The following is a 15,250-nucleotide window of genomic DNA, read 5'->3' on the forward strand; positions in this document are numbered from 1 at the left end:
CCGGAAGGGGAGGGGCTGGAAGTTGAATTAATCACCAGTGTCCAGTGATTTAATCAGTCATTTGTTCAAAATGAAACCTCCATGAAATTCCTGACTGAAGGGGCTCAGAGAACTTCTGGGCTAGTGAGCATGCAGAGGAGCTGGGAGGTGGCTCCCCAGGGAGGACATGTCACTTCTACACACCTTTCCTTATGCATCTTTTCTGCCTGGCTGTTCCTGAGTTGTTTTCTATTATAATAAACCGATAATCTAGTGTGTAATTTGTTTCCTGAGTTCTGTGAGCAATTCTAGCAAATTATCAAACCCAAGGAATGAGTTGTGGAACTCCCAGTTTGTAGCCAGTCAGAAGGATAGGTAACAAACTGGACTTGTGATTGGTGTCTTATGTGTGTGGGGAGGAGCAGTCCTGTGGGATTGAGCCCTTGCCTGTGGGATCTGTGCTAACCTCAGGTGGTTAGTATCAAAATTGAGTTAAATTGTAGGACACCCAGTTGGTGAGAGTTGGAAAATTGCTGTGTGTGAAAAAACACAGACTTCAGAAGTGTTGGTGAGTAGTGAGTAGAGAGAAACGAATGTTTTCCTTACAGTTCTTCCTGATCTTAGCCCCATGATTCTTCATGATCTTGTTCGCTTTTTTATGCCTTTAGCGAATTTTTTTTTCTTTATTGATTTTAGAGAGACATAGAAACATCTATGAGAGAGAACATCGATTGGCTGCCTCCTGCATGCCCCCACCAGGGATCTGGCCCACAACCTGGCCATGTACCCTGACTGGGAATTGAACCGGCAACCTCTTGGTGCATGGGTCGATGCTCAAACACTGAGCTATACTGGCTGGGCAATGCCTTTAGAGGATTTTTATTTCATATTTTGTCCACCTTTTTTAGTTCTCACAATAGACTTGGTCCCAGTTACATGTCACCTGCCATTACCAAAAGTTGAACCTCCCTTTGTTGATTTTTACTTTATAGTTTTCTTCAGCAACTTATAAAAATGTCTAAATGTTTGGTCATTTCACAGGCCTGTCTTTAATTTTTCAGTCACTCACTAAGAAAATGTTTACTGTTTATTATGTGTAAGCCACTGTGTTCGTGTTTAATGAAGATGCAGAGATGCATTGGACCCATTTTGCCTTAAGGGAACTTAGCCTAACTGAGTAGAAAAGTATAGAGGAGAATCATGCAAGATATAAAACAAAAAACAAAAAAAAACCCAAGTGTGTAAGAGAGGTTTATAGGTCAAGTGCTGCACCAACTTAGAGAGGGAGATACATTCCTTTCATTTCAAAGGTTGAAGTTAGGTATTGTAGAAAATAAAAAGCTTTGTACTGGGTTATCCCTTTTTTTTTTTTTTAAATAATGTGTTTTTATTGGTTTATTTTGGAGAGAGATGAAGGGAGAGAGAGAAAAACAGAAATGTCACTGTGAGAGAGAAACATCGATCAGCTGCCTCCTGCACTCCCTCAACTGGGGATCAAGCCCGCAACCCGGGCATGTGCCCTGTCTGGGAATCTAACCAGGACCTCTCAGTCCATGGGATGACCCTCAATCCACTGAGACAACCTGGCCAGCTGAGTTGTTATGTTTAAACTAAATCTTGTATTGGGTAAAAACAGATATTAGTCATGATTCCTGGTGGTCAGTGATTTTTAACCATGCTGTGGAGAGGTGAAGATAATTCTGATGCAGTGCTAACTATATTCCTACACATTGAGAAAATTTGAAATAAAATCCCATAAAAATTGATTTTTGGAGAACCAGGTAGAATTTTTTCTCTTTGATGGAACAATTTTATGACCAAGTATTTTTGAACTTTGGTTTGTTAACCAAACCAGTTCATTTTTCTTTTATGTGCCATTTTGAGGGATTTTAAGTAAATGTTTATTGAGATCTAATTTATATACAGTTAGATGTACCCAAATATATACTCCCATGGAACACCACCACAGTCAAGATAAGGATCATTGCCACTTCCACTACCACCACCCCAGAATTTCCTTGGTCTCCTTCCCATCAGTTCTCTCTCCCTGCTCTGGCCCCAGTCAGCTATTAATTTCCAGCCAACTATTACTTTGCATTTTGTCACCATCAATTAATGTTTTCTAGAATTTCATATAAATAGAAGCATAATGCCCTGACCGGTTTGACTCAGCAGTTAGAGTGTCGGCCTGAGGACTGGAGAATCCCGGGTTCCGTGTCCACTAAGGGCATGTACCTCGGTTGCAGTTTGTCCTCAGCCCTGGTTGGGGTCGTGTGGGTAGCAGCCACTCAATGTGTCTCTTTCACATCGATGTTTCTCTCTCTCTCTTCCTCCCTCTCTCCTTCCCACTCTCTCTGAAGATAAATGCAAAAGTATCCTCAGGTGAGGATTAAAAAATGAATGAATGGCCCTGGCCGGTTTGGTTCAGCGGTTAGAGCGTCGGCCTGCGGTCCTGAGAGACCGGGGTTCGGTTCCCGCTAAGGGCACGTACTTCGGTTGCAGTTTGTCCCCGGCCCTGGTCGGTTGTGCGGGTGGCAGCCACTCGATGTGTTCCTTTCACATCGATGTTTCTCTCTCTCTCTCTCTGTTCCTCTCTCTCCCTCCCTCCCACTCTACCTGAACAAAAAATGGAAAAATGTCCTCGGGTGAGGATAAAAAAAAAAAAAAAAAAAAAATGAATGAATGAATGAATGAATGGAAGCATAATATATATTTTATATCTGGTTTCTTTTGCTCCAAATGGTGTTGAGATACATTCGTGTTGGGGTCTGTATCCATAGTCGGTCCTTTTTTATATGTGTGGCTGTCACGGCTTGTTTAGATCATTCACGTAGGTTTGTTTTTAAACTTGTCAGGGTCACTTAGCTAATAATTTATATTTTTGTGTATTGATTACTCATCTTTGAAATTGAGAAACATGAATGTCTTGAATTCTAAATTTATAAAGCTATAAAAAATTTATTTTGAAGAGGCAGACCTCTCATTGCCTACACAATTGTGCCAGTACAGTACGCTGCTGTGATATAGGTGTTCCTTTTATATTCCACACTTTGACCTTTTAGTTGTGCGGATAGACTCCTTCACATGCAAGGCTTAAGAATGGTGATAATTGGATAATTTTAAGTCTTGTAATAACTACTGAGACTATGAATGTAGTTTAAATAAAAGTAGTAAAAATTATATTGTAGTTTTTATTGTCTGTAAGACTAAAGAATTTAGATTTTAACATTTTTAAATTTAATGTTTTAAATTTTAATACCTTTTAAAAAGAAACATTTTCATAAAATTTAATATGTATATTTCATGCTTTCTAAAAATATGACTTATGATTTATTGCTATAGTTTATGGTATACTTTGAAAAGGCAATAATATGTTTATTTGGAACTGGATTTCTTTTCCAATACCAATTTAACAAACTCATTGTCTTTCAGATAGAATGTGGGTTTTTTTTATGTTGTTTTTATTCCTCACCCGAGGACATTTTTGCATGTATCTTCAGATGGAGCAGGAGGGAGAGAGGGTGCAAGAGAGAGAGAGAATCATCAATGTGAAAAAGACACATCGAGTGGTTGCCACCCACACTACCCCATCCGGACCAGGGACAAACTACAGCCGAGATACATGTCCTTAGCAGGAACCGAAACCGGGATTCTCCGGTCCAGGGCCAATGCTCTAACCACTGAGCCAAACTGGCCAGGGCAAGAATGTGTTTTTATGTATTTTTTTAAACTATAACATGTTTCTGCTTTAAGGTTTGTTTGCCGTTTTTTAAAACAAACCAAATTTGCATGTAAAATTTCTTGTGCAAAACTAAGCTAGTATTTAATTCCTAAAATATTGATCTAAATTTTCTTATTGTCATTTAATGCAACACATATGTAAAATATTCTAATAGAGTTCAGTTTTTAAGAGCCTAGGCTCTGGATTCAGTTACTGAGTTTGAATTCCTATTCTTTCACTTCTTAGCTATGGGACTTGGAACAAGTAATTTCATTTCTTTAACATCAGTTCCTTATCTGTAAATGGGGATGATAGTCATTCTTGTCCAGGTTTAAAAGATAATTTATAGCCCTGGCCGGTTTTGCTCAGCGGTTGGCGCGTCGGCCTGCGGTACAGAGAGACCCGGGTTCGGTTCCCGCTGGGGGCATGTACCTTGGTTGCAGTTTGTCCCCGGCCCTGGTTGGTCGTGCGGATGGCAGCCACTCGATGTGTCCCTTCACATCGATGTTTCTCTCTCTCTCTCTTCCTCTCTCTCCCGCTCTATCTGAACAAAAAAAAATGGAAAAATGTCCTAGGGTGAGGATAAAAAAAAAAGATAATTTATAGAGTTCTTAACACAGTGACTGGACTAAATACATGCTTGTTGAATTAATGAATGCCTATTATTTTTTTATATTAATGTCCATTTGGGATTCTGCTATAAATTCCCAATGACTGGGATAGCTACTTCCTCACCATAGTCATAACTTCATGAATACTGTTAGATAGTGACTAATGATAAAAGGTATTCTTGAGATTGCGTACCATTCTATTTTAGTTAGTGCAGATTTGGATGCTATTCAAGATTATTGGATTTACTGGACAGGGAGGAGGACCTAGCAGGATTTTAGTTCTATGTGAATATTTCCTTTTTTTTAATGTTCCATTCAGTACCTGAACCACAGCTGCTTGATACTGAAGATTGCGACCTCAATGTGGTGAGATTATGTTTTCAAGTTTTCCTCTATGATGAACATGGTAATTTGACGACTACTCTACCTCCTGTTGTCTCTAATCCAATTTATGACAACCGTAAGTACTTTATATTCTTGTGTTTGTAGCCTTAGCTTGTTTTTTTATAGTTTAATTTTTGAAAGTATTTTGGTAAATTTTGTATTTTAGAAAAACAGTACACTTATTATAGGAAAAATTTAAACATTCCTGAAATAAATAACAAGTTATTCTCCTATGGTAAATCTCCTCTAATTTCATTCTCCAAAGATGATCACTGTCCTCAGGTACATAATTCACCAGTTTCTTCTTCATATATATACAGATACATCACCCATCATTCACACAATATATCTTTGGCAACTCTTTTTTAAAAATCATCACTGATCTTTTTTTAAATTTTTTTTTCTCTCAGCAATGTATCGTGAATCTCTTTTCCTTTCGGGTACTTTATTCTTTTTATTTTTTAATATGTTTTCATTGGTATTTTGAGAGAGAGAGAGACAGAAACATGGATGTGAGAGAGAAACACTGATGTGCTGCTTCCTGCACATCCCCCACTGGGGATCGAGCCCGAAACCTGGGCACATGCCCTGACTGGGAATTAAGCCAAGACCTGTCAGTCCGTGGGACGACTCTTAATCCACTGAGCCACACCAACCGGGCGTTAGGCACAGTATTCTTTTCAGTAGCTGCATATTGCTTTATATGGCTCTTTCATTATTTTATTAAATTATTACCTTATTACAAGACATTTGGTTTTGTTTTTTTCTCAATTTTTTCATTTTGCTCCAGCACTTTGTACTCCTGTATGTGCATATCTTGGGTAAATAGGTCTTCATTATAAATTTGCTGAAGTAGAATGTTGGTAAATGCTAGATCAAAGGATACAGATATTTATAGTTTCAAGAGATTATGGCCCAGCCGGTGTGGCTCACTGGTTGAGCATCGACCCATGCACTAAGAGGTCACCAGTTCAATTCCTGGTCAGGGCACATGCCCAGGTTGTGAGCCAAATCCTCAGTTGGGGGCATGCAGGAGGTGGCCAGTCCATGTTCTCTTTCATCTCTCTCTCTCTCTCTCTCTCTCTCTCTCTCTCTCTCCCTCCCTCCCTCCCTCTCTCCCCCTTCCTCTCTAAAAACAAAAAGAAAAAATATTTTTAAAAAAGATTATGAAGTTGCTCTCATATTGTGTGTGCGCTCTTATAAAAAATGATCACCAGTGGTATATGGCTGTGCCTGTTTTACATGTAGAAGGATAGTGGAACATAGGGCTGTAATGGCAGATCAGAGTATTCTTATCATGGAGAGCTTTGGCTGCCAGGGAGAGTACTAGAATATTGCCCAGGTAATAGGAAGAATTAAAATTATATTGCATTAGGGTTTTATGGTTATGATTTAAGAAGATTAATTTGGTGACAGTGTGTAGGATGGATCAAAAGAATCAGAGTTTAGAAACAGGAAGTTTTAGAGGACTGTCATTGCCTAGAAATGAATTCACTCTAAACCAGGTTAGACCATGTAAGTTAGAAACAAAAGAGACAGTTGTGGATGATTAATATACTTAGTGTTCTTAATTTATTTATAAAGTTGTTTATCTATTCTATAAATTGTTTTCCTAAAATTCTCTCCATCAAAAAGGAATAAAATATTAAGGTAACAACCCACTGAAAAAATCCTTTATATTTAGGTGCTCCTAATACTGCAGAATTAAGGATTTGTCGTGTAAACAAGAACTGTGGAAGTGTCAGAGGAGGAGATGAAATATTTCTACTCTGTGACAAAGTTCAGAAAGGTATTTATTTGTTTTTTGTATGTTTGTCCTTCATGGAATTCAGAATATATTTTAAATTAATAGATACATTTTACTTTGTTTTCTCATTGTTAGTTCTTTGTTTTCATATTCACTAGATGACATAGAAGTTCGGTTTGTATTGAATGATTGGGAAGCAAAAGGCATCTTTTCACAAGCTGATGTACACCGTCAAGTAGCCATTGTTTTCAAGACTCCACCATATTGCAAAGCTATAACGGACCCAGTAACAGTGAAAATGCAGTTGCGGAGACCTTCTGACCAGGAAGTTAGTGAATCTATGGATTTTAGATATCTGCCAGATGAAAAAGGTGTGATTTCTTGGTGGTAATGTTTTATATATTTCATAAAATTAGTCCTACTAATAACATTTTTTGTAAGATACGTTAAGATATAGTTTTGTTTTTTTTTCATAATTTGTATTTCTTTTCTTGGTAGTTTTCAGTTTATTTTTCAACTGATTAATCTGCATGCCCTTTGCAGCTCTTTCTTAGGAAAAGAATCTGGAATAGTTTCAAAGTATATAAACTGTTCATCAAAATTTATTGTATAGTTCAGGGGCTTTTTTGGTCCTTACTGTAGATTGCAAATTGATTGTGCCAATCAGAAAGTAGCCTCCTTTTTGGTCCTTTTCTGCCCTTATTGCATTAGTTGACATTGTTGACTTACAGGTGTTAGAAGAAAAGATGAACATTAAACTATTTTTTACTAAGAGAAAAATTGGCCTTTACCACTGGTTTAGGACACACTGTGCAACACTTACTAAATCCATATTACATACATTTATTTAAAGCATTTTCTCTATGGGAATAAAACACTATTTATTTATTTATTAAAGGAGAAGCATGATGATTTATTCACATGCTTTCCTGGTTTCTTTCTAACCAGATACTTATGGCAATAAAGCAAAGAAACAAAAAACAACTCTACTTTTCCAGAAACTATTGGAGAATTGTGGTAAGAATGTTTTCGATTGATTCATATTTAAATAGATTTTGTGGGGTTTTTTTTTTTTTGCTTTATTCAGTTTTGCCCATTTTAACTGATAAGTGTTATTATTCAAGTTACATTTAATAATGGAAAAACTTTATCACAGCAGTTAATTTTCCTGAAAGACCGATACCTGTTCCCCTAGGACCAACTGGAGAAGGAAGATTCATTAAAAAAGGTATTTTATTTCCTATAGAATATTCTTTGTGATCAGAAAGACCACTGCTTTTCACAATATAGAAGAATTTTGTTCTTTGATATTTTCCACTCCTACAAATTTTTTCATGCTTTGAATATTGAATGAATTGATCTTGGCCAAAGATCCTACTGGAAACTGTGGTTTGGGAGTTATTGTTTGAGAAATTACATTTTGTTCACATGGTGATAATTTTACTGGTTTACAATATGTCATGCAAGAAATGGTTTAGATCTGGCCAGTAGCCTGTCTTTATAAATAGAGTTTTGCTGGAACGTAGCCATGCTCATTTGATCACATGCTATCTGTGGCTGCTGTCTGTGGCAGTCAGGTAGTTCTAATAGAGGCTGCAAGGCCTAAAATATTTACTCTCTGGCCCTTTATAGAAGAAAAGTTGCCAAATTCTGGTTTAGACCATTCAACCAGAGTTAATTAGAAGTCTTTTTACCTTTACATTCTTAAACCAGTGCTTTTTCCATAGCTAGTATCTGTAACAGTTACTTAATGTGTAAATAAACACAGAATCCTTTATTTTTTTCTGACTGGGATTTTGTAGTACCTTAGTGTTATATCTTAATACATCTTAGAAAGTTATGTGGATTTTCAGTCATCCCTAATGTGTGTTTTGAACATCACTCCATTTTTTTTTTCTTAAAAGTGGAGAATATGAAATAATTTTTGGCTATTTAGAGTCCCATTAACTGAAATTCTAATATTCATCTTTCAGTTTTCAAAAATAATTTTATAGGGCCTCAGAAGCTAGATTTTCAGATTTGACTGCAGTGAAATTATCTATGCCAAAATAACAGCAAATTTTTTTATAGGTATTTGTAAAACAGTAAGTGTCACAGAATTCAGTTTTGGGTTCATGTAATAATTTTAGTGCTATTTAAAATTTTAATATGAAATGCTACATCAGTGTCCTTGAAATTTTTCTTTATTAGTGTGTTTGTGTAATTTTTAGAAATAGTACTTCTTATAATTTTGTTCATTTCAGTTTTGTAAAAATGTATTTCCCTCTCCCACTCCCATCCCCAACAGAATCAAACTTGTTTTCTCATGGTGCAGTTTTGACAGAAATGACCGGGCCTTCAGGAGTTTCGAGTCAAGCAGAACCCTACTATTCCCCACCTGTGTCCATCTCGAGAGCATTGTCACATCATGTTTCAGCCGTGCCCTCAATGGTGCCTTCGCCTTCTTCAAGCTGGTCCTCACTCAGTACAAATCTGAGTAATTTTTCCACAGGGACACTTCCCTCTAATTCACAGGGTATCTCATCATTCCTGGACATGTCTGCTGGGAGTGAAGTGAATGATTCTCCTGCTTGCATGTATAACAGTACTAATGACATAGGCAGAATGGAAACATCATCCATGTCACAAGCTGATTTATATGGCATTTCTGATGCCAACATGCTGCAGAATTGTTCTGTGACTATGATAACGCCCAGTAATGACAGCATGAGGGAGTGTGATAATTCAAGACTTGTGAGAATGAATATTGAAAGCCCCTCATGTAACTCATTGTTAGACCCAGGAGACTTGAGACAGCTCCATCAGAGGTCCTCTCCCAGCATGTCAGCAGGCAACAGTTCCAGCACTACTGCTTTTTGTTCACAATCAGATGCATTTGAGGGATCTGACTTCAGGTGTGCAGATAACAGCATGATAAATGAGTCAGGGCCTTCAAATGGTACTAATCCAAACAGTCATGGTTTTGTTCAAAGTCAGTATTCAGGTATTGGCACTATGCAGAATGAGCAATTGAGCGACTCATATGCATTTGAATTTTTTCAAGTTAACTAGTAAGATTTAAATAATGGTTCAAGCTTTAAATCCTTTTAAATGTTTGCAACCGTTTTGATATTTCCTACATAGATGCAGCCTTTTCTGTTTCCCTGACCATATGTTGGGGACTTCTTTAACCGGCCATTTTGGCTCTGGAGCTCCTCAGAGAATTGAAAGAGAGGGATGAACTCATTTCCCAACTTCAGGAAGAGCTTGGAAAAGTCCAGAAAACTTGTCCTGGCCAGTGTTGTTCAGTGTTTAGAGCATCAGCCTGAGCACCAAAGGGTCATGAGTTCAATACCCAGTCAGGGGCACGTACCTGGGTTGCAAGTTTGATCCCTGGCCCATTTGGAGCGTGTGTGGGAGACAACTAATCCATGTGTCTCCCTCACATCAATGTTTCTCTCTCTCTCTCTCCCCCCTTCCCCCTCCACTTCTCTAAAAGTCAATGGAAAGGCCCAGCCGGTGTGGCTCAGTGGTTGAGCGTTGCCCCATGCATCAAGAGGTCGTCAGTTCAGTACCTAGTCAGGGCACATGCCCAGGTTGTGGGCCTGATCCCCATTGGGGGGCATGCAGGAGGCAACCAATCGATATTCTCTCTCATCGATGTTTTTCTCTCTCTCTCTCTCTCTCCCTCTCTCTAAAAATCAATAAAGGGAAAAGAAAAACAATGGAAAAAATATTCTTAGTGAGGATTAACAAAACAAAAAAAATGTCCAGAAGACTTTTGCCTCAAGAGTAGACAAATCCACACAAAGTGAACTAGTGGAATCCTATGTGCACTGAAGGTTTGTTTAAACTAGTAACATATTTTAGCCCAGGTTCAATCATTATTTGACCATTAGAAATATATAGTGAATCCGTGACATGTTAAATATTAAATAAAATCAGTTTTTCCATATTAAAAAAAAACTTTGGATATGTAGAATACAAAGTTGGAAACTGCCAGAAAAGGAATGTTTCATAATAGAAATGTAAAAGGACTTTAGTGTGTCTTCTTTTGAAACATGTGACCTGATACTGTGTATGACGGTAATTTGGGCTTTAGAGTTCCACCACGTCTCCCCAGAACAAAGAGAACATGAGGACAAAGCTCTAGATTTTCCAAATATACTTTTTTATATATTTTTTGTAATATATTAATGTATTCTTAGTTAAATGAATTAACTGATATTTGCTTTTAAGCAAATTTAAGGTAAAAACTGTAATGGCTATGTCATTGAAAAAATAAATTCCTTATTATTTTTGAGGCGCATGGGCCAAGGTGACCCCTAAGGGGTTTTTCTGAGGCTTTTTGGAGTTTCTTAGATTTGTATGTAAATAATTTTTTTTTTAATGCTAAGCTGAACAGAGGGGCACTTTCAAGGTATGGGAGGTTCTCTACTTTTTGGACTATTTAAATCCATACCTTTAAAATTGCTAATGATTTTAGGTTTACACCCATGTTGTTAAGGGGAAGAAATTTCTTCAACCTCCTCTCTTTCTTATGTGTCCTTACTCACCGATTTCATCCGTTTTCATGCTGTCAACTCTGAAATTTTACCCCTAGCTTAGACCTGTCCCCTGAACTCCAGATTTGGAGTTCACCCATGTGTACAAAACTGCTTATTTGATACCTGTACCTAGAAATCTAATTAAAGATCAAAATCAACACATCCTTGATCTTTTCTCCCAAACTTGCTGTTCTTTCCGTCTTCCCCCAACTCAGTAAATGGCAATGCCATGCTTCTGGTTACTCAGGTCCAGACCCATGAATTCATCCTTTATTCTTTTTTTTTTTTTTGTCTCCCATATCCACATCTATCAACAAATCTGTTACGTCCTACCTTCAAAATATATCCAAAGCTGACCACCTCTTCTGACCTATTAACATCCTGTTCCAAGCCGCCATCTCTTGCCTGGATTAAAGCTATATCCTCCAAAACCCTCTTTATGTCCTTTTGCCCCTACGGTCTGTTCTACCTAACAGAGCCAGAATGATTATTTTTAAGCCAAGTCAAATCATATCATTTAACTGCCCAAAATTATCCAGTGGCTGCCCATCTCAGAGGAGACACCGAAGTGCTTGAGAGTAGCAGGCTCTCCTACCTCATCTACTGTTGTCCCCTCACCCTTTCGCTCCAGGTACTCTGGCCTCAGCCCTCCTCTTAGAAGCACCAAGTACACTCCTGCCTTCGAGTCTTTGTACTTGGTGTTCTGTCTGCCTGGGATAGTTTTCTCTCACGCATATGCCAAACTAAACTCTACTTTCTTTAGTCTGACTCACCTGTTACCTAATCAAGGCTTTGCTTGACATTCTAAATAGTTATGAGCACTCTACATTTCCCTTCCTTTGTATTTGTCCATTATACTTATCTAAGCATTTATTTGTTTACTGTTTGTTTTCTTAAACTGGAATACAAGCTCCTTGATGATAGAAATACTTGTTTTGTTGAATAAAGTTTGTAGAACAGTGTCTGTCTCATGTAAGCCATCAGTAAATATTTATTGACCACTCAAAGTACTACTGATACAACTTTGTGGGTTTTTTTTAAAAATAAAGAGTAGCTTTAATTATTAGATGTTCATGATTTCTATTTAATGTGACATTGGGTTTATATCAGAATCATGTACATTTAAGCCAAGGAGTAGTCATAGTAATCCAAATGGTGGAATAATGGTAGAATTTGGGCAAAATCTTAATTGTGATGCTAAGTAACTAACTTATTAAAGACCTAGTTTATTTTATAACTAGAACCTACCATAAATGTTGAGCATATTCCTAGCTAGAAGTATGTCATTTCATTAACAGTAGCATTAAACCAAACCATAAATTTACTGGAACAATTAAAACTAGTCAATTTGGTCAAAATAGAGAATGTGTGAATATCATATAAATAAAAATTCTGAGTTGAAAGGTACTGGGAAATGGGAAGGAGACCAAGATAAGACTTGGGGTCAGAATATTAAGTAAAAGCAAAAGATTAATGATTTAAAAAGATTAAAGCTAAGTACCATTAATGTTTCTTGAAATTATGATTTCAAAATGAAACATTTTTGTTATATACTTTTAAAAATCATAAGCACATAGTATACATCAGTAGGACTTACCAGGAAAAAGAAAAAAACCTGAAGCCATAATTTATCTGTCCAAAATATGAACCCAAGATATTTCCAGATAGTGGTTGATAGGTAGTGCACTTTTTAGAAAATACAGAATCCTATAATTTTGTATTAATGAGCATTGATCAGCTTCAACACTTAGAAAATCTAAATGGATTTTAAAAAATTAAGTAATTGACTTGCAGTTTTTCTGTGTAAGCCTAAGCCAAAGTAAGGTACTGCTATATCTGTGTTGAGATATATTTTTCATTTTTCATGTGCTACTTACTGATCATAGAATTTATTTTTTAATTTAAAAATCATTTTTATCTCTAAAAGTGTTTATACTTTCGCGTGTTCTTATAACATTCCATTCTTAGTTTCTGAGGAAAAGGTGACCGACCATATGCCTTTCTGAACTTTACTTATACACTGGATATCATGCCTTTTTTTTTTTTTTTTTTTTTTTTTTATAAACATGGTAAAAGCTATCCTGCTACCCTCATACTCCTTCCCTTCACATCCAGACGTACACCAGGCTTATACAATACTTCCAGTCTCCATTTCCTTGCTTCCCAGTCGTTTTTTTACCCTATCATCTCTCTTTACTTTCTACTATTTTCTTATGATATTCTGGGTAAAGTGACCTGAGACACTCTCCCTCGTTTGTTTTGTTTTTAATATATTACATGCTAATGATTAATATTTTTTAATTGATTTTAGAGAGAGGAACAGAGAGAGAGAGGGAGAGAGAGAAACATTAATCTGTTTTCCTCCTGAATGCACTCCGACTGGGAATCGAACCCACCACCTGGGTATGGGTCCTGACTGGCAGTCAGATCTGCCACCTTTTGGTGTATGGGACGATGCTCCATCCAACTGAGCCACACTGGCCAGGGTAAGACACCCTCCCTTGTTAAATCTAGTATCTTTTTATGCTTAAACTATCTGTAACCTTCAATCCCATTAACCCACTCCTTCCTTGGATACTCCAGGGTTTCTGTGATAGACAAGATTCTTCTTCGAGGTCGATTTTTTCCCCAGAGTCTCAACTCTGGCCCTCAGTTGGTGCTATGTTTTCCCCAGGGTGACCCTATCAGTGCCCACAATTTCAGCTTTCTCTCATGTGATGTAAATGCCTTTATAACTGGTTTGTACTTTCATTAATGGCATTACCATTTACTCTGCCACCTAAGCCATTTAAAAGAAACTTCACATTCATACCTAGTCATCAAGTCCTTTTGAGTCCGCCTCTCAAAAATCTCTTCCATTTGTCCCTCCATTGCTGCCTGGTCCTTAGTGTAGGCCATTATTATTTTCTCCCAACAAGAATCTCTTTTCCACATGCTCCCGTTAAAAATAACACCTCATTCCCCCTTATCCCCTATTATTACATAGTGGTCATTCCTTGAGAAAACCTTCTCAGGCCACTGGGCCTGCATGCCTTTCACATGTTACCTACCTGTGTTCTTCAACCACAACATGTAGCTTTCAGTCTGGGCTTCTCCTGTGAAACTTGGTCCTGCCTCCCGAGCTGAGGTGCGGCTTTGCACACGCCCCTATTGGAGGACTCCTTCCTGAACTGTGGTCATTTCAGGTTTGTGTCATTCATCTTTGTCTTGTTCATCCTTAGCGTAATCCCTGGCATAGTCGGTGCTGAATAAATGGTGGCTGTTATTAGAGAGTCAAGGGGGAAATTGACATGAGTGGTGATAAAAACAGGGACAAAGATCTGGTTTTTAAAGGGGAAGGTACTTAACCTGGCAGGAAAATCGGTGATGGCAAGACTATCAAGCTTGTAAAATACTTTACCCTATCTCCTGGGTTGTTAACTGAATTAGGTAGAAATTGTACCGTTATTAAGATTGTATCTTATGTCTGATTTTGCTGCTTCTCTCTGCTGTATGTAGCAGGTTGAACCTCACTTCTCCCTCCGTGCACTTCCTTGGCACCTTACCCTTGCAGACACTGGAGTATTCATGTAATTGAATCTCTCATATTTTTTAATGTCTAATGTGTAAAGCACCGTGTTTGGTGATGGAAATGATATAGAGATGAATTAGACAAAATTTTTTCTCAAGGAGGTCAGTCTTTTTCTTTTGAGGGATAACATATCTATGGCACAGTGCATAAAATGGATCAAGTGTACAGCTAAACAATCATTTCCAGCACCCCAGAAGTGTCTCATGCCCATTGCCAGTCTACCTACTCTTCAAAAGTACTCTTCTATCATCAGCACCTATCCTAATAGCCTTTAAAAGTGGTAACTGGGCTTCTCTACTCAAAACCTTACTGAACAGAAACAGCTGGATTATCCATTTTTAACCTAATACTTCAGGAAAACTATACTGTCCATGTTAAAGACTTGGAATTGCTGACCTAGGCTGCCTAGTAGCACCAAATAAAGTGTTATATCGTAAACTGATTTGTTGAGGAATTAAATTGTCATGGGTGTTTAAATAGCATGGAGAAATGGAAAGGGAAGGGAGTTTTTAGTCAGACATCTGATCCCTGTTTTAAAAGAATGTACTTAAAGTACTTCTGACCATGATGAATTCAAATCTCCCCGGAACGGCACTATTGTATTTTTTACTGTTCTAAGTATTTTTATATGCTTTTTAGTAACTAATCTATAGACACTGAAGAGATTTTTTAAAGTTCTCAGGTACTGTTCAGTTATTTAATTTTTTTGTA

At 37.4% G+C, this 15,250-nt stretch overlaps 1 protein-coding gene across 5 annotated transcripts in view; it reads left to right on the plus strand.

The window, feature by feature from the left end:
- REL (REL proto-oncogene, NF-kB subunit) overlaps positions 1 to 9,793 on the plus strand; it is a 41,073-nt gene extending 31,280 nt beyond the window's left edge. For 2 of the 5 annotated variants that reach the window (XM_036262899.1, XM_036262903.1), the window contains exons 5-10: positions 4,631 to 4,771; positions 6,380 to 6,484; positions 6,601 to 6,813; positions 7,391 to 7,459; positions 7,599 to 7,670; positions 8,730 to 9,793. In XM_036262899.1, the coding sequence (XP_036118792.1) occupies positions 4,631 to 4,771; positions 6,380 to 6,484; positions 6,601 to 6,813; positions 7,391 to 7,459; positions 7,599 to 7,670; positions 8,730 to 9,493 (1,364 nt within the window). In that variant the 3' untranslated portion in view covers positions 9,494 to 9,793. The remainder of the gene's footprint in view (positions 1 to 4,630; positions 4,772 to 6,379; positions 6,485 to 6,600; positions 6,814 to 7,390; positions 7,460 to 7,598; positions 7,671 to 8,729) is intronic. The other 3 variants (XM_036262901.1, XM_036262900.1, XM_036262902.1) reach the window with 3 other exon arrangements.
- Positions 9,794 to 15,250: the final 5,457 nt, after the last annotated feature.

Source organism: Molossus molossus, unplaced genomic scaffold, assembly GCF_014108415.1.
Source record: "Molossus molossus isolate mMolMol1 unplaced genomic scaffold, mMolMol1.p scaffold_m16_p_15, whole genome shotgun sequence".
Classification (NCBI taxonomy): Eukaryota; Metazoa; Chordata; class Mammalia; order Chiroptera; family Molossidae; genus Molossus; species Molossus molossus.